At 38.7% G+C, this 19,216-nt stretch overlaps 1 protein-coding gene across 50 annotated transcripts in view; it reads right to left on the bottom strand.

Moving 5' to 3' along the window:
- The window catches only part of SORBS2 (sorbin and SH3 domain containing 2), a 371,761-nt gene that overhangs the window by 8,106 nt on the left and 344,439 nt on the right, over positions 1–19,216 (bottom strand). For 36 of the 50 annotated variants that reach the window (XM_021938999.2, XM_021939004.2, XM_017959270.3 and 33 more), the window contains 4 exons: positions 18,276–18,476; positions 13,096–13,860; positions 10,841–11,026; positions 449–498 (listed from right to left, as the gene is read on the bottom strand). In XM_021938999.2, coding sequence (XP_021794691.2) covers positions 449–498; positions 10,841–11,026; positions 13,096–13,860; positions 18,276–18,476 — 1,202 coding nt within the window. The remainder of the gene's footprint in view (positions 1–448; positions 499–10,840; positions 11,027–13,095; positions 13,861–18,275; positions 18,477–19,216) is intronic. The other 14 variants (XM_021939020.2, XM_031664122.1, XM_021939031.2 and 11 more) reach the window with 1 other exon arrangement.

Raw genomic sequence — 19,216 nt, 5'->3', positions numbered from 1 at the left:
GACCTTTCTAAGCATGTCACTTTGGAATGACGGAATGATCACTTTAGGTCTTTTTTACACTTAGGTCCACTTTTACAGTTGCCCAGTGGGTATAGATGTAAGGTTAGAACATGTTCTGTATGTCTTTGAAGCTCCTAGTTACTTGTTACACAGCCAGCAGAGCAGAGAGGGAGACAGAGTTATCCATCTCAGGAATCACTGAAGCATTGGAAACTTTTCCTAGTGCATCAGTTAAAATCTCAGAGAACTATGGGTTCTTTCAAAAATTAGTTTCTGATCACTGTCATAAACGATGGAGAGACTATTATAATTTCTTGTAATTTAGGAGGCATCATGTTAGTTACTTTGATCTTTCACTTGCAAAGCCATACATCTTACATTTTGGTACAGTTGTCCATTTTGTGGGTCAAGGTTAGTCTTGAATTTAGAAGATAAGAAGAATACTTACGGTTCCCCCCCACCTTGAATATTTTCATGAGTAAACACAGGACGCTGTGGCTGAAATGAAATGATTTTCAATGTAATCAATGTTTAAACTGGTACTAATTAAAAGATAATTTGGATAATGGCATGGTACTTTTCTTGACATTTAATATTTCCTGTTGTAAAAAACCAAGAGGAAGAAAAAAAAAAAAAAACAAATAAAGGGGCAGCTTCAAATTAAAGCAAAATAACCAAGGTCAAATGTTTTGAACATGTCTACAATCTAGTCTGCTCAAGCTTTAAGGAAAAGCCAGGGTTTGGTCCCATTGATTTTTCAAAGGCCAGGAATAAGGTAAGAACATAGCAAACCACTAGAATAGGAAATATAGACACCTTCATACAACCTTATTCTCCAGCGTTTTCTCAAACAAGCAGAAAATAAACCACATTTAGTTTCACAGCAAAGTATCCACATTCATTCTGTCAACCTTTCCTTCACAGACAACATTTTCACATACAGCACAGAGGAAAATATCAATAGGCAGACATCCCATGCTACATCTGAATTAACATTCTCTGTTCTCAATGTGGAGAAAACACATGCATTTTTAAAAAGAGAAAACAGAACTTTGGAATGCAACGAACAATATCCGGGTAACATGTAACATTTTACCTTAGAAGAGAAACATTGGTAGAAATTTCCAGTGCACTGAACTCTCGAAAGAGTTTCTTTTCTTTTTAAACTAAGCATCAAGACCAGTATCTGTAATAGATACTTATAATATTGGAAATGACAAGCCTTAGCATCCCATATACCCACATTAATATTTTCAGTGAATGAAAGTTAACACGTTTGTTGAATATATAAATTCAGTGTAATTTATGTTGACTACCTAAACTTTACTTTTTAGGGGAGAAATGCATACAAATCACTCATAATACATTTCAAAAACACTCGCTTCTAAATGATAGCTACAGGGTAAAATCAGAATTTGCATGGCACTTATATAAGTGACTGTTTGATGACTACTGAATTAGCTATTAGATCCACGTCCTTAGACATTGGGCCAGCTCTTAGATTTCCATAGTTATGAGTGGATTACTGATAGGCTGAAATCTCTTCCTGCAAATTGTCTGTAGAAATCCCACTGGTCCAAGCTCGGATGGATAACTCTGAGGTTCCTCTCAGTTTATGAGTCAATGATTCACCCACTTCCTAAATTCTTTATCCACCCCCTTTCTATCCTACTTGTCTATCTAGCATAAGACTAGGTACTCACAGTACTAAAACTGTAAGCTTTGATTCTGTTAATTGGAAACCTTTATTAACAGTGTTCTTAGAAATTTCACTTAACAGTCTGTGGATAGAATATTTAAAACTAGAACGCGTAAGAATTACTAGACACAAGTATGACTTAAGAGTGTGAAATAGTTTACTCCTGTAAATCAATATAAGACTACTAATGATGTATCTAATATTAAAATTGGAAGATATTCATATTTTAAGAAAAATTATGACTAACCAATTTTCCAGCCATCTTAAGATCATTTAATTCAAGATATTATTAAATCAATTTAAATATATAAGATGGTAATTGTAAGTCATTGATAAGCTTGTATCATATTACCTATTTCAAGTTCTCTTCCAATCTAATAAAACTTTATATATGTATAAAACTGTTATGCAGAAGTAAGATTTGTATACATCAATTGCCACTAATAGTATTTTGTAATAATTTCCCAGTCTTTTTTTTTTCTCAGTCTTCTTTCTCATTTTAAATGCCTGCAGAATAATGGTCTCCCACATGTGTCTACATATCATAGTTTTCTTAACCATTCATCTCTTTTTTTTGTTTGTTTTGAAGTTAGAATTGGTCTAGTCTTTTTTCTCACTATCATAAGTAGCAATGCTATACACATTTTCTTATGCAAAGAGCTATTTTCTGCTTTTGAACCATTTTTTAGAATATATTCCCAGGAGTAAAATTTCTGGCCAAAGAGTATGAATTAAAGCCACATGATTTTGAGAATGTACATGTTAGTCACTGAAAAATACTGTTCTCAAAAGTAACTTGAAAACGTCTAATATGCCACACTGCATATCACATACCAAGATCGCTACGACTCTTTCCTCGAAACGATCAGCACCATCTGCAGTGCGTAAAAAAGTTATGAATAAGAAAATATTGTTTATCCTTGTCTTAAGAGAAAATGTTGTGTAAAGTATATTTCATTATGCTCTAAAATTGGTATCCCTGTTTCCACACATTCAAACCATTTTAATATTTTAAAATTGAGTAAAAGTTTAAACTTCTACATCACGATATCCAATGCTTTGTAAAACTGGTTAGTTTCATTTCATTGCTCTTTTGTTAAAATGTGAATACTACTTTAAAAATCATATTGTTCATTAATATAAAACAATAAACTTTTAAAGTCTGTACATCCCTTTTTAGTTATCATCATTATAATTCTACTAGTTTAATTCCTTTAACTCAACCCACCTCATCAATCATTTAAACGAACTGTCCCCTTGACCATTATGAAAATTTGGTGATTGCTGCAAACGTGCAGCTTCCTGGATCCCACGTCCATGGCTGGAGAACATATGTTCGTATGTGGCAGCCAGCACTGTCCTTGCTTTTTTTTTTTTTTTGAGATGGAGTCTCGCTCTGTCACCAGGCTAGAGTTCAGTGGCGTGATTTTGGCTCACTGCAACCTCTGCCTCCGGGGTTCAAGCGATTCTCCCACCTCAACCTCCTGAATAGCTGGGACTATTTTTATATGCACCACCATGCCCGGCTAATTTTTGTATTTTTTAGTAGAGACAGGGTTTCACCATGTTAGCCAGGATGGTCTCGATCTCCTGACCTTGTGATCCGCCCGCCTCGGCCTCCCAAAATGCTGGGATTACAGCGTGAGCCATCGTGCCCGGCCCCCATCCTTGCTTTTACCTGTTTCCCAATATCTCTTTTCCCTTCCTTCATATCTTTCAAACCCTGTGCCTCGTTTTAGCCACAAATCATCAGTTTTCTATACTGTTCACATCCTGAGGCCAGACTCAATCAAGACTTCTCTTAGCAGAGAAGTTGTGTGTGTCTTACAACGGCGAGTTTTAGAACTTTTCAAAGCTTGCCTTTAACAAGAATCACCTCCATGTTAATGTGGATAACCAGGAGACAGTTCTGAGGAAAGCTGACCAATGACAGTACTTGAAATAGTTTATTTTTAAAGCATGTGACTAGTAGGGAATGAGTAGCATGAACAGTTATCTATGTCAGCTCATCTGAGTCCTTCTGTTTTGGGCGTTAACCACCATGTAACCTTGGGGATGCCTCAGCTCCCCTATCTCTGAAATCAATGAGTTGGACAAGATGATGGTTAATCGGGTCCCCTCAGGGATTCCATGAAGGACACACATTTCCACAGATATATTTCCTCTGCTGTGTAAAGGTGTCCATCATCAGCTTTACACAGAGAGCTGGGACACTGACACTGGTTAATGCTCATGTGTCTCGGTCATGTAAAAAAATGGCTACAATTCAACTCCATTTTGCAGATTAGTAAATCAAAACCCCAAGGATACTGGATAATTTCTTAATATGACAAATAGGTAAAAAACAACAACAAAAAGAAACAAAATGGTAATTTTGATGTGCACTCTTCATTGCATGAAAGATTACTATGCTGGACTACTCGGCCTAGCTTGGCTAAAATCAGCCTCTTAATGTTGACGCTGAGGTAGGTGCAAATGTCCTATAAGGTTATGTAAATAGATTATCTGAGGAGACAATCTTTTGCCCTTTCCCATGGCGGTGTCACGCAAATGGGCAAGTCCCTTAAGGAAAGACTTGTAATGCATCTGCACTCTGTTGCCACCTAGTGGTGAGCAGTGGCAGCAACAAGCTGAGAGTTGTTTCTGCTTTATCCTGCTTTATCCGCCCCTTTTATCCAAGCTCCCAAGGCAGGATTCATTTTAAAAGCCTATTTTAAAGGCCACAGAGTGACGTGGAATAGATAGTCATCTGTTTTTCTAACCATGTTCTTCCCTCCCCACGTTTTACATTCTTGAGAAAGAATCCCTTGTAAGCCACCAGCATTTTTGGTCCGTGTCCATTTCTATTCTGACTATCTGTGCAGGCATTTCCATTTCTCCTAACTTCTTAGCAGTTTTAAGATAAATATACAACGATATACATTTGTGACATTCAGAGAGGCTTCCATCAGCCGAACCTAGAAAGATGGCTTTCAACTGACACATTATAATCATGGTGTTGGACATTTTGAGCAAGAATTATATTACGCTTATATTTCCTTGATGAATCTTAAGAGGAGAATAACAGAAAATCCAATGAAGCATGCTGCTGTTTTCTTGGTATCTTAAATATGTATTTTTTTTCTGTAGCCCTAAATATGTAAGTTTTTTTCTGTAGCTATTTTTTAATGTTGTCAAAAACAGATACAAAAGAGACAAGTTTTAAACACATGCTAATTTCCAAAGCTAGAACCAATCACAAGTTACTGTTCATAAGGAAGCTGGTCTGAAATATCATAGAGTCTGTAACATCAGTAAAATATATACTTTCCTATCTTAGTGTACAGTCTGTTGAAAAGCTGTCTAATTTATCAAAGCTTCTGCAGTTATCTCTGGAGGATTAGCTATATTTAGTATCAAATAATTCTTAAATAAGGATTGACTGTTACTTTAAACACGAATGCAGAAAAATCTCTGAAAGCAATATAAGCAGTGCTAAAGTGTTTTGTCATTTCTTTCATAAAATATTAGTTGTACTTGCCAACTAGAATTAGATGAAATTCTCCTAATAATACCACATTTATGTTTAGAGAGGCTTATTTTTCCTTCTTAAATTATGAAGGTAAAACACAACTTTGCACAAATCTAAAAAATAGAATATTTACGGTTCACACAAACACATGTAATCTGACATACAAATACATAATGTAAAAATCACACACACACACACACACACACACAAAATCTAAAGGGGAACGAAAGCATAGCATCTCATGGACCCATAGGAAATTTATAGATAGGTGCTCTCCATTGCAAAGAAGCTTATTTTTTGCTTTGGCTCTGGAGGCCATTAGGGGGAGTCTAAGAGTCTCTACAAATTGGCATTCCTCTCTCTATGACAACACAAAACTCTGCCTCAGCAACAAAAGGAGGTCTTCCTATGCAATGCAAAAAGCACCAAGTGGCATAAATGCAGAATAATATCTACTTTTTTTAGAAATGAAAAATGAATGCTTCTTTGAAATCAAGCCCTTGAGAACTTGAAATGCAAAGCATAGCTGTGTGATAGACCAGTTAAGGTTGAATCAGGGTCCATTAAAACAGAAATGAGGAAAGGAATCCTGACTTACGTCCAGATGAAAATTTCCGAACTCCTTGGCTGCATTCCGTAGAATTGATAGTAAGTACCGTTTAGAGTCCATGTATTTTAAAGTACTGTGGATACTGCAGAACTAAGTAGCTAAGGGAAAGTAATCTGACCTTTAAGTTCAATCAAAGCTGGCAAGAAATGGGAAGTGGAGAGAATCCAGGGAGCAGTCTGGGGAGAAAGGCAGACTGAGAGAATGTAGTGCACACCACCAGAGAAAAGAAGACGTTAGACAAGAATCATGGATTAAAAAAAATCCAAATTGAATGACACAGAAGCAAACATGGCCGGAAGTGTGTGAGTCCAGCTCTGTATATTCTTGGCAACAGTTTTGTTCTTTGCAGGAGAAATGGTGACTAGAAAGCAGTGATTTAGTGTAGAACCATGAGACAGATGTAGACCACAACACACACGACACCCTTATCTGTAGAGCAGAGACTCTGACCATGTCTTTGTGGATTTTGGAAACTTCCCACACACCTAAAAGGGAAGCACATCACCAGGTGGCCACTCATCTCCAGGGTGTCTCCAGCCTTACTTTAAGGCCAGTTCACAGCCAAGACAACTGAGGAAGAGCCAACCCCTGAGGCGGGGGTGGCCAGGATGCCTGCCACAAGGTGGGGGCGTGCTCACCCTACCCTGTGGGGAGCGCTGAGCCCTCTGACAGGCGAGCCGCAGAATCTCCTAGACATCACTGGGCTGCGAGGAGGCTTACCCAGGACACATGTCTCGCTTTTTAGGTCAGCCTGGAAAATGTATAAGAAGTTAGTTAGTTCTCATCTTCATCACACAGCCTTCAGGAGGAGCTTTCCTGGCGTGCTTGTTCCATGCACACACAGCATGTCAAACTCCTGACATAAGGGACAATGGCAGAGCAGGGAGGGTCCACAGCTAGGCACCAGCTGCTGTCTTAACATGGGACCCACAGGCACGGCAGAAAAAGGTTCATAGAGGAAAGTTGGCATAGGCAAGAGGCTAAGAACATATAAGAAATGCTATATATATATATATATACACACATACACACACACACACACACACACACATACATATATATATATACACACACACACACACTTTTTTTTTTTTTTTTTGAGACGGAATCTGGCTCTGTTGCCCAGGCTGGAGTGCAATGGCACAGTCTCGGTTCACTGCAACCTCCATTTCCCTGGGTTCAAGTGATTCTCGTCTCAGCCTTCCGAGTACCTGGTATTACAGGCACCCGCCACCATGCCCGGCTAATTTTTGTATCTTTATTAGAGACAATGTTGGTCATGTTGGTCAGGCTGGTCTCGAACTTCTGAACTCAAGTGATCTGCCCGCCTTGGCCTCCCAAAGTGCTAGCATTACAGGTATGAGCCACTGCGCCCAGCCAAGGAATGTTATGTCTTTCATAGAATGCTTAGCAATTGGGTTCAAGATGCTCTCAAACCTGACCTGCTTTTTCATGCTTATTGAAGGGATGCAGGGTGAGATACAGGAGAATTTGGCCTAATGCCCATCAAATTTCATGGACTGTATCAGACATTTGTTGGAGGCAAAATTTTCTAGCAAACACATCAGAAGAAAGTAAGGCCTTTTTAGGGGGAAACATGGTGAAATATGATGAAATACTGAAGTGCCCAGCCTGCGGGCTGGCCTGTTTCGGTGTTTTTCTTTTCAGAGTAAGATCTTTCATATGACAGTGAGTAACCTGACCTCCTTGTGTGTAGGTTTTATTTTCCTTCCAATAGCGGACAGGATCTGGCAGTGCACTGCCTGGTATTTGATCTGGCTTAAGAGAACTTTAGGAGGAATAAAACATGCTTAAATAAAAGCATGTGGTTTTCTCAACTCTCATTTAGAAAAGTTTTCCTAATTCTCAGTAATGATTGACCTCAGATCCCCAGCCTCTGGAGATGAAATGTGTTTGGCACTGTTGCTTAAGCGTCATGGCAGACAATGCTTGATGCTCTCCAAACCCATTCTCTTCTTGGTCCTCAGTAATGAGGCCATTCTGGATAAAGACCACATTTCCTGAGTTGTAGCTGGATGTGCTCGTGTCGTAAGCTAGGACTGAGGGGATATATGCAATTTCTGGGACACGGCCTTCAAGGCAGAAGGTGTAATCTCCCATCTTTTCTCCTTCCTGTTGGTTCATGTGAGAAGGGAACTGCTCGAGCTGCCACCTGGGACCCGTAGTGGAAGCTTCTCTCTGAGGATGGCGATGAGCCAACATCAAATGGAACCTCCTGGGTTCTCTGATGACTGTGGGGCCACCATACCAGTCCCTTCATTTATGTGTAAGGGCAACATATTTCTACCTAGTTTAAGCTGCAATTATTTCGAGTTTTCTGGGACTGTGCCTACCCCAGTCTTGACTAATCAGGGGTTCAATACATATCAGAGCTCTTAGAGAAAAAAAAAACCCATTTAGCTGTTAGAATGATGTGGATAATAACAGCTGGAAAGAGCATGGGAACATATTAGGAACAATCAGGGGCTGATTTCATGTTGAAAACTGTGCCCCAGGGATCCCCGTCTGACGGGATTGCTTTAGGGTGATGAGACTTCCTTGTGGGACCACAACCACCGAGTTACTTGGAAGAAACCCGAGGAAGAGCCTCTCACTCTCCTCATAGAGCTTCCGCTGCAGCTTGAGGCCACATGCGGCAAGTCTCTTGCAAAATAGTCTCTTGGATGGAAATGGAGGCTCGGCTTATAGAGAGGCTGAGATTTATACTTTTTTTTTTTTTTTGAGACTTGAGTCTCGCTCTGTCGCCAGGCTCGAGTGCAGTGGCACAGTCTCGGCTCACTGCAACCTCTGCCTCCCGGGTTCAAGCAATTCTCTGCCTCAGCCTTCCAAGTAGCTGGGGTTACAGGCACCTGTCACCACACCAGGCTCATTTTTGTATTTTTAGTAGAGATGGGGTTTCACCATCTTGGCAAGACTGGTCTTGAACTCCTGACTTTGTGATCCACCCACCTCGGCCTCTCAAAGTGCTGGGATTATAGGCGTGAGCCACCGTGCCCGGCCAATTTATACTACTTTTCGTTATAAAAAATCATTATTTTAAAAGCAGATGCTCAAAAGACTGGGGGAGATATTGGATTCAGATTTACACATTAAACATAATTTATGTATCTTTCAGTCATCTGTAATCTATAAAGTGGTAGTAACTTTTACGTTTATGGAAGATTTTGGATTGCATTTACTTTTATGGAGATTTTCATTGTCTTAGAAAACACTTTACAAGAATGAAATTGCACTGACTTAACCAAACAATGGTTGACAGGGGTTGATAAAAATGTTATTACAATGATTTCATGCATGCTACACTATGTCTATTAAAACATCACTAAAAATTTATTTTCTCTTTGCTTTCAGTACTAGGTTATTTCTTTTCTTTACAATGAGCATCAGCATTCTTGAAATGGAAGAAATAAAAAGGCTTCAGACTCAGACCGGCACAGTAACTGGGTCGGATGCGAAATTAAACTATAATGGCCTAAAATTTCGAGTTGATTCATTTGTACTTAAATTTACGAGCACAAATAACTTCAGTGAATATATTCTTTCAATGACTACAAAACAGATTTATAAGGTTTTAAAAAACTCAGTGGGAGATTCAAAAATCAAGATTTGCTCCTAAATAGGAGATAAAATAGAGAAAAACCACTTGGATTTGCAGGAGTTAGAAGTATTTCGTGTGGTTATTAAAATATTCTTTTAAAACATAGTTATTGTGAATACCTCCATTCTCTCATGTCATTCTGCAAACAACTGAAACCTAAAGAATATAGGACAGGAATTTGGTTCTTGCAGAAGAGTAAACCTTTTTAAATTCTAGCTTTGTCCTGATGCTACAATGGTGTGTCCTCCATCTTTCTAAATTAGATAACTCAGATTCTAAGGCTATTTTCCCTCTTACTGATTAAGCTTAAAAACCGAAGAGCAAGTTAAAAAAAAGACAAGAAATAAATACCTTGGTCTTAAAAATAAAACCACGGAAAGAAGAGGAAAGAAGAGAAATTCTTAGCCTTAGGCATCATATACAGTGGCATTATTTAAAACATGTCCTAATTATTTTCTGCCAGCTAAGAAAAAAACCTCAAAGAGCAAAAAGCAATTAAAGTGTTTCATTTTTTACAAAGTTCCTTTCACGCTTAACAGGAGCACGTAGACAGACTATGTCAGCGAACGGGTTTGGTGACAGTGATTTTGCGATTGCATAAATGGCACTTCCTAATACAGAACCTTAGCTGTATCAGAGTCCTAAATTTTTACTTTCAATTCAAAAGATTGAATGTGAGGGTGAGTTATTATTTGACGTCTATCACCTTTTTTCCAAAGGAACATGTTTTAGGATCATTCCGAACATAGGAGGAAAACATTTCAGTGACGGACTAATTTCATGCTGTGGTTGTCATTAAATCTCTTTCCAAGGCCAGTCATTAATTTTGTTAAAATAATTTTTTTAAATGGTATCTTTAGGTAAAATACCAGCGGAACTGTCAGCCTGCAAGTCTCAGAGATGGATGCTTTGTGAAGTGCTACGAAAGGACGATCCTTCCCACCTCCTCATGAATTTACGTCACTTTTGTGGAGGAACAAGGTTCAAGACAGTCATTGACAAAGATCATCCTGTCTCCAGGCTCTGCCGAACCTGCCGATGGGTGGGAAATGAAGGGAGACAGTGAGTCCACTGAGAGGTGATGGAGAATGACAGGCACTGAGCTGAGATGCCTTTGAATGTGATGGTTCTGATGCTGATGGTTAACTAAAACAAATCTAATCATTACTTTTTATGTGGATATAAATTTTACTTTGTTTTTCTCCTCAATCTGGCTATAGCTGCTATGCAAATATATCTTTTAAATGTTTGGATAGAGGCCATGCCAATGATGTTAAACGTTAGCAATCAGTATTCATATAACTTCATAGGTCTTGTGAGAGGGCGCAAATCTGAGTGCATACATCTTACTAATTAAGCTCATTGAAGACATGCAATAAACCACACTCAAGATGCAGTTACCTTTAATTTTGGTGGGTTGATCTCCTGTTGATAAGAATATGTAAGGAGGAGAGGAGGTGAGCAGGGCTGAGAAAGTGTAGAGTCCAGGTCAGAAACAGAGGCGAAGAGAGCATGAAATGGAGGGGAGGAAAGCAGCTGGCTGGGAAAGGGGGTGGTTGCTCGCTCTCCCGAAGAAAATGACGGCGGCTTCAATATCGAGGAAAGATAAGAGGCGATTATGCTTGTCTCAGAACGAGGTTACATGGTCTTTACAGAACATCCTCTCAACTTCGATCATTTTGAAGTTACCAATAACCTTGGGAAGTTATATTTATGACAGTTTTTTTGCTTTGAAACCACTAACTTCCTCTTTTGAATTTGATCCAAAATCCCCAGTGGGTGTGATCAGTGTAATTTTTCGGATGTGGGTAGCTGGAGAGAGAAACACCTACATTCTATCATTTTATCATACGTTTATATGATGGCTCCTTCTAAAAGTGAAGGAAAAAAGTATTTAAAACCCTGCCACAACGGTAACTTGTGTGTAAAGTAGGTCGTCAACTATCAATAGTCAGTTTGTCACAAAGCTGGGGAAGCGGTGGCCCCACGTGCAGGGTGTGAGCTGGGGCTGGGACGAGCCGGCCTGGGGGACTGTCTGCAGCAAAGAGCACCGCCCGTCAGCAAAGCCACGCATCTAATCACACCTTCAAATTGACTGAATTGGAAGGAAGATTTGTTACTGAAATAATCGATGTGGAGACACATTTGACTCATTGCAATGAATTATCTAGCTGTTATTAAATAAGGTGTTTGTTTTACACAAAGGCAGGCATGGCCAGGTTATTTTGAAATAGAGGAACTATGAAAGAATTTGACTGGGATAGTGGCATCATAGGAACCATCCTCTCTATTATTTCATAATTTCCATAATTGACAGTCATTATACTTGCTTCTTAATTCACAGGGTACATTTGAGGGATCAAGTTTCTTTCTTTTTATTTTTGAAATGGAGTTTTGCTCTTGTTGCCCAGGACAGAGTGCAATGGCACAATTTCAGTTCACAGCAACCTCTGCCTCCCGGTTTGAAGCAGTTCTCCTGCCTCAGCCTCCCGAGGAGCTGGGATTACAGACACCCAACACCATGCCTGGCTAATTTTTGTATTTTCAGTAGAGATGGGGTTTCACCATGTTGGTCAGGCTGGTCTCCAACTCCTGACCTCAGATGATCCACCAGCTTTGGCCTCTCAAAGTGCTGGGATTACAGGTGTGAGCCACCGCGTCCAGCCTCAAGTTTCTCTTTTTTTGAGATGGAGTCTCACTCTGTCATCCAGGCTGGAGTGCACTGGCATGATCTCAGCTCACTACAACCTCCTCCTCCCGGGTTCAAGCGATTCTCCTGCCTCAGCCTCCCGAGTAGCTGGGATTATAGGCACCCGCCACCATGCCTGGCTAGTTTTTGTATTTTTGGTAGTAACGGGGTTTCACCATGTTGTCCAGGCTGATCTCAAACTCCTGACCTCAGGTGATCCACCCGCCTTGGCCTCTCAAAGTGCTGGCATTACAGGCTCGTTTTTTGTTTTAAGAGAGAGGTTTGCAAGCTACAGTTTCTGGATATTTTCTGCTTTTGTTGATTAAAACCATTGTTCAAGTTTCTTTGTAACATGTACCCAATTTTTAAGTAGTCAACGTAAAGTCAACACGAAGAGAACGACCTCTCTAGAAAATTGAAAGGGGACAGAAATGCTGTTTTTCTTTTCTGTTGTCTTTGTTTACTATTATCGTTATTATTTTTGCAAAGTGCCATTATGTCAAAGGTATGGTGTACGGTTTCTCATCCTGGAATAGGACAAATTTCTGGGCATCAATTTCCTCTTCTCTAAAGCGGGGATGAAAACATCACATGCCTCACTGGGTTTGATGATTAAAGATGGAGAGTTTTTACAACAGTGTCTGATACTCAGTGAGAGCTCCACTAGTAGCTATCATTAATATTGGAAGATTACAAAGACTATACCAATTACAAAGACTTTTAAAATACAAGTTTATGGTCCTAAAGAAAGAATGGGATAATGGAATTATACCACATATTTACATCATTTAATTACATGTGGTGTGTTTTCAAACACCCACTCCACCCCAGCTTATATAGTGTTGTGTTTTTGGTTAAAAAACCTGTTAGGCAGTGTCAAAATAGATATTTATTAATATGATTAACTGTAACAGCTAATCATAGTAAGGCCAGTTAGTTCTTCAGGAATTAGGGAAAATTAAAATACCTCATTACTGGGTTTTGCTGCATTGCTGTCCTCGTTGGGGATCCTAGGATCTGTGGGGGTGGCTAGAGGGTGTTTTAAGCAGTCGGTTTTCTCCTCCTCCTCCTCCTCTTCAATGTGCAGGCATGGGGTCCCCTCTGACCCTTCGTGGCCACACCACCAGGCGTCTCCTTCCTGAGGTTCTGCCAGCCCTCTCTGGATGCCTGACACAATCCCCTCATAGATGCCCTCATCTTCCTCTCCAATGACGGGAAGGGGTACAGGCAAGGAACCCACGCTGGTGCATGCAGAGGCCACAAACTTATCCCCTAGGACTTCTGGCGCCTTTTTAGGGTCTGAGAAGCCCCTTCTCATTTTTCTCAACTCTGCAAACTTGCTTTGAGTTGTCATTCTGGGATCCTGAAGAGGCTCTGCATGGTTAGGCTGGGCTGCAGCCGAGGCCGCACCCGCGTGAGTGGAAGCTGATTCGGCAGGTGCAGTCGCTGGGGGCAGTGGGAGGAGGACAGTAGGTTCCTCCTTAATTTCCAGAATGGCGTCCTCTAGGATGGTTGGTTTGGCTTGGTCAGCAGACAAGGTTAAAGCACCAAGCTTCTCCAATTCACCCAAGAAGTTGTCCAGGAAAGGAGGTGGTGTTGGGGCCAAAGGGTTTGCTGGTGGACATGAGGCTGTCAGGGACAACCAGCCCTGGCCAGTTCTCTGGAGAGCTCCTTTATCTGAGCCAGGTGAGGCTTTGCGGGTGGGAGGAGGGGCTGGTTCACTGGAAGCCAGCTTGGAAATGAGCACGGATTATGAAGTTAAGAAAAAATAAACGAAGAAAATAATAATAATGCATCAAAACATAGAGATGGAGAAATGCAGAAAAGATGTGGTGGTGAATATGAAAATAATTTTATGTTTAACATAGATTTGAAGACATTTAGAAGATATCTAGATTTGAAGATATTTTGCTGAAATTTAAATACATAAAATCATTTATGTTAATTAGAAAAGTTACTTCACAAATGAAACTCTACTAGTTTTGGAAGGGGTCTTAAATGTCAAACAAGATAAAGATGATATAGAGATTACCAGGACAGTAAAACCTTAGAGATTTATTTTTATTTTTATTTTATTTTTTAAATTTTTAAAAAAAAATTTTTTGAGATGGAGTCTCACTGTGGCACCCAGGCTGGAATGCAGTGGCATGATTTTGGCTCACTGCAACCTCCACCTCCTGGGTTCAAGCGATTTTCCTGCCTCATCCTCCCGAGTAGCTGGGACTACAGGCGCACGTCACCATGCCCGGCTGATTGTTTGTATTTCTAGTAGAGATGGTGTTTCACCATGTTGACAAGGCTGGTCTCGAACTCCTGACCTCATGATCCACCCCCCTCGGCCTCCCAAAGTGCTGGGGTTACAGGCGTGAGCTACCGCGCCTGGCCCTTAAGAGATTTAATAGTTTATTTACTTTAAACTATGTTGAAAAGATATTACAGGTTTCCAGATATTGATTTAGTAGTATAAATGACTCCAAAGAAATGTTAATGTAGAATGAAAACTAATAGTTCAGTCTTTTTATTTCCTGAATGTGTGTAGTGTTCTCTTTTCCTACAGTATAACTCAATCTTTTAAACTTTGACAATTTTCTCACTTATGTTTGCAAGGTGATATGTTAACAAATTTCTAAGTGAGTAAGTTCTGAAAAGTATGTTTCAAAGACAGGAACCCATGATCAGAATGAAACTGAGCTTGCATAGCTACAGCTTCAAAGTTTGAAAAAATCCAAAGTAAATGTTTACATAGAAAGAGCCCATCTGATGCTGATGGGAGAGAGAACTTCTGGTTAAGCTCCCGTTCTCTTTCAAAGCTTGACATTTATGTAAATCGGAGGAGGTACGATTTATGAAGCTTAATCTCCTGAAGTAAAAATATACTTCTATATATGTAGTATTACTGATGTATTTTGGATATGGTAAATGAAACAATAAATTTGAAATTTTATGCAAAGTGATTAAAAGTAGTTCTAATAAATATATACACCCCATATGTACTCATAAAAATCAGAAATTAAAAAGTGTAGTTCTAGAGGTGCCATTGACTAACATCGGAATACATTTATCTGCTCTTGCTGGACTAAAGAAAATGCTACCTGCTGTACCTGCTGCACCTGCTGTGCCTGCTGCACCTGCTATGTGCATAAAGGCCTTGAGAAGGCTTTCACTTTAGGTCTCTCCAGGTAGATGCTTTGATTTGGAAAGAAAAAAATCTCCAAAAAGATTCTGGAGATGCATTTTCCAGCTGATATTTTAGGATAACACTTTACACAGGGAGCCAGCCCTTTTGCTCCTGGGGCCTTAGTGTAAGTGAGTGATGCATTTCCCACTTAACTTTCGACTCCTGTGTCCTATAATAAGAACGGGGTATTAGTTAGATTTATTTAGCTTTTTTTTTTTTTTTAAGTCATCTTATCATGGGATGACATAAAGGTCACAAAACTCATGTGAGCATCTTAAAACAGGATTCAGGACCCAGGCTCTGAGCTGCTGACTCACAGACTGCACGTGTGGTTTGTGCCTGGGTAGACAGCCACTCCTCTTAAGTCCTGTAGATGTTGAGTTTTCAATGAGATATAAACAACTCAAGTCTTATTCAACAGTCTACAGAAGTTCCTTTACTGGCTAGAGTTCTAGTTTGTACCCTTTGTTACATAACACAAAAGTTTTCAGTAGTTAGATTTGTAAAGTCTGTGAAATATATAATAATTTCAGATCGTCAAGTTTCCACTTTCACTTTCTATGATGCCAGGAATTATATGTGGATGAGAAAGAAGGATCTTAAATTCCCTTGTCGTTACTGCCACCATCACCACAGCTATCTGATGCTGCGAATACTCTAGTGTCATCACCACCACAGTCACCAAAATACATGTTAGCAGGTTAAACTGCTTAGCTTTACAACAGACTCGCTCATACCAAAAGCCAAATTAGGCATCCTGATATAACTATATCACAAAACTATACCTATAATACAAAAACCACACAATTATTTTGTTTTCCAAAAGCATTAGAATTGAATTCTAATGCACTAAAAGCAGAAATATCAGAAAGAAAATCAACTTACATTTTAGTCTCCCTTAAGACAAAGACCGTACGTCAAGAAATGTGATTTAAATGTGTCACCAGAGTGGTTCATAAATTATTAATGAGTTCTCTGTTTGTAAATATCAGTTAGAAAATAGGTTCTGTAGCATTATGTATATTTTAGATGTCATCATTTAGAAATACATTATATTTATCTTTCTAAAAATGATTGTCACTGTTGGGAAGTTTTCTTCATTAAGCCTGTGACATCACAGCATGGATTACCAGTTGGGATAAAACCATTAAGTATTTCTTTCAAATTGTGGACGTAAGCGTCTCAACGTATTTTTTCCCCAGCAGTGAGCCATAAAAAACTAGTTATTAGTGAAATTTGTACATGCCTCATGTTTAAAATCTGGTATTATTTTAAAAACTTGAAAATACATTCAACTACAGTTAAATCGTATTCACATCAAAGATGAAAACATTGGGATCAAAAATATTATATTGCCATTGCTAATTAGGACATATGGAAGAATTTGTTAGATGTTTAATGAGCTTATGCAGATACATGATTTTCTTCCTTACAACATTTTATTTGAAGGTACAGTTGCTTTGAAATTTTTGTGATAGTTCTTTAAAGATGTCTGAACGGTGGATAAGACAAATATATGCATGAAGATTCTCATCTTTTCTCGTTATCCGTAGAAAATACTGAAGAAAGTATGCTGATCTATAAATGCTAAGCTCTGGTAATGAAGTGAATATTCTTAAGAAGATTCTGGAAAACTTTATAATCAAGCAAACAAAATTGGATAGTACCAAACTGTTCCATATATCCATGAATACAGGGTTGAGGGTAATTATTTGCAACTGAAACTCAGTTTTCAAAGACGATCACAATAAATACAATGCCCAGACTTAGCACTTCTAAAGGAAAATGACTCTCTTGAGATAGCAGATTCTTAGATCATTTCCTCACATAAAATCCTTCTCAGGCTCATTTTCAAGGAGTAGTTTAGGTCACTGGGATGCAATCTTGAAATAGTCTTTTCACTGAAGCATGAAGTGACTTCACACTTTACTAACATCTGAGAAGCTGATTTTATTTTACCAGCTCTAGATGGTTTGGTTTTTCACATCCCAGCCTTGATCTCAATTAAAATAATTAATCAATTATGCAACTTAATACATTTTTTGAATGTTGGGAAGTACTTAAAACATTTTGGAAGTAATTGGCAATTTAAAGTTTTATTCTTAGAGGTTAACGAGAAAAAAAAATCCCAAATGTCATACATAAAAAGAATATAATTCAGCAGAAAAATAGGAAAAAATTTCACATTGTGAGTGAAATAGCCTTTTTACATTCACCAATTAAGGAAGCGAAGTCTCTTTTAAATTGCATATTGAGAAAGATAATCATCTTTAGCCCGCTCAAGTCAAACAGTAGACCTGGCATGTAACTGTCCTAAAACTGATAAAACAAACCTGAGGACTTACAGTAACCTACAACATTTTCATTTAAACTAATAAACAAATTGACTTATAGATTCTAATTAAAAATTTTTGCTCTAGCTCACTTTCCATAGAAAAAGCTTGTACAGATTTGTCAACCTAATAACCAGGTGTTCTCGTGGTATGTCATTTTGAGATATACATAGTATTTTGTGTTGTATATATTTTTATTTCAAATTATAAATCATAATTGTATATATGTGTGTATATAATTGTATTTATACATAAAGATCATATTATATACATACAACTTACATATCTAAAAATGAAACTTTAGAAAAAAATTATTTCAGAAAACATTTATGTACACAGGAATACGGATATATATCATAGAAGACTTTATGATATTATTGTTTTCTCTTTCTCTTTTGATATTTTAACTTGAAAATGAAATGAGCAAAATTAATCATTAAATCTTTATGCCAGTACCCATTTGAGAAAAACTGAATTGTATTTACAGACGCGGCACTCACACATGTAGAGACATAGTATGTAAATCTCTTTCTCTGCAATAGATGTGATATTCTAATCAAATATCCTAAAATCACATACCGATCATCTTACTCGGAGCTCCCAATATTACATGAACGTGATAGAGTATGTTCTTACCTTATTTGAGCTCAAGCTGTGAATCCTATCACTAGAATAGCTGTGGGGTATTGGAGGGTCGGGGTAATCCTCAGCACCTTTTGTGTTCTTCTTGACGACCTCCACATAGGAAACAGGGAAGATGCCTTGTCTGTTGGTTCCTGGGATTTTACCTTCATACCAGTTTTGATCAACTCTTTTAAGAAGAATAACTCTATCTCCCTGTGATGAATACGAGAAAAATGCATTAGAAACAGAGATAGAATAACATGAAAATATAATTGTCAATGTTTTCTATGAAACAATAGGTTTCCATTTGGGAAGGTAGTGGCGCTTACTAGAAAAATACGCATTCTCAACATATATGTAATTAAATTGTCCATTCAGGACATTAGAATCTTCCCTAAGGATGCCTGGTTAATGTGAATGGGTTTATACTTGTTCACGCTGGTATTGTGTGAAATGATTTGTCTAAGTTTTTTCAAAAAGCAGAAGAGTGTAAAAGGCAATGTCTCAATGACAATAGGGTTATTTTATCTCTGGCAGATTCGGTGCATTGGCCTTCTGTAGGAAGAGCTTCAGAAAGTGCACCACAGCTCGCTGTGAGACTGTGTGTGTCTGAAGTGGTTACAGAAAACACCTCGAGAAGGGAGAATATCGGATGGCACATCATTTTCTTTTTTTATTTCTGTTTTTTTTTTTTTTTTTTTTTTTAGAGGGAGTCTCACTCTGTCACCCAGGCTGGAGTGCAGTGGCATGATCATGGCTCACTGCAACCTCCACCTCCTGGGTTCAAGCAATTCTCTTGCCTCAGCCTACTGAGTAGCTGGGATTACAGGTGCCTGCCACCATGCCCGGCTTATGTTTTTGTATTTTAGTAGAGATAGGGGTTTCACCATGTTGGTCAGACTGATCTCGAACTCCTGACCTCAAATGATCCGACCACCTTGGCCTCCCAAAGG

The sequence above is a fragment of the Papio anubis genome, chromosome 3, assembly GCF_008728515.1.
Source record: "Papio anubis isolate 15944 chromosome 3, Panubis1.0, whole genome shotgun sequence".
Classification (NCBI taxonomy): Eukaryota; Metazoa; Chordata; class Mammalia; order Primates; family Cercopithecidae; genus Papio; species Papio anubis.
This window is presented reverse-complemented; position numbering and strand designations above follow the sequence as displayed.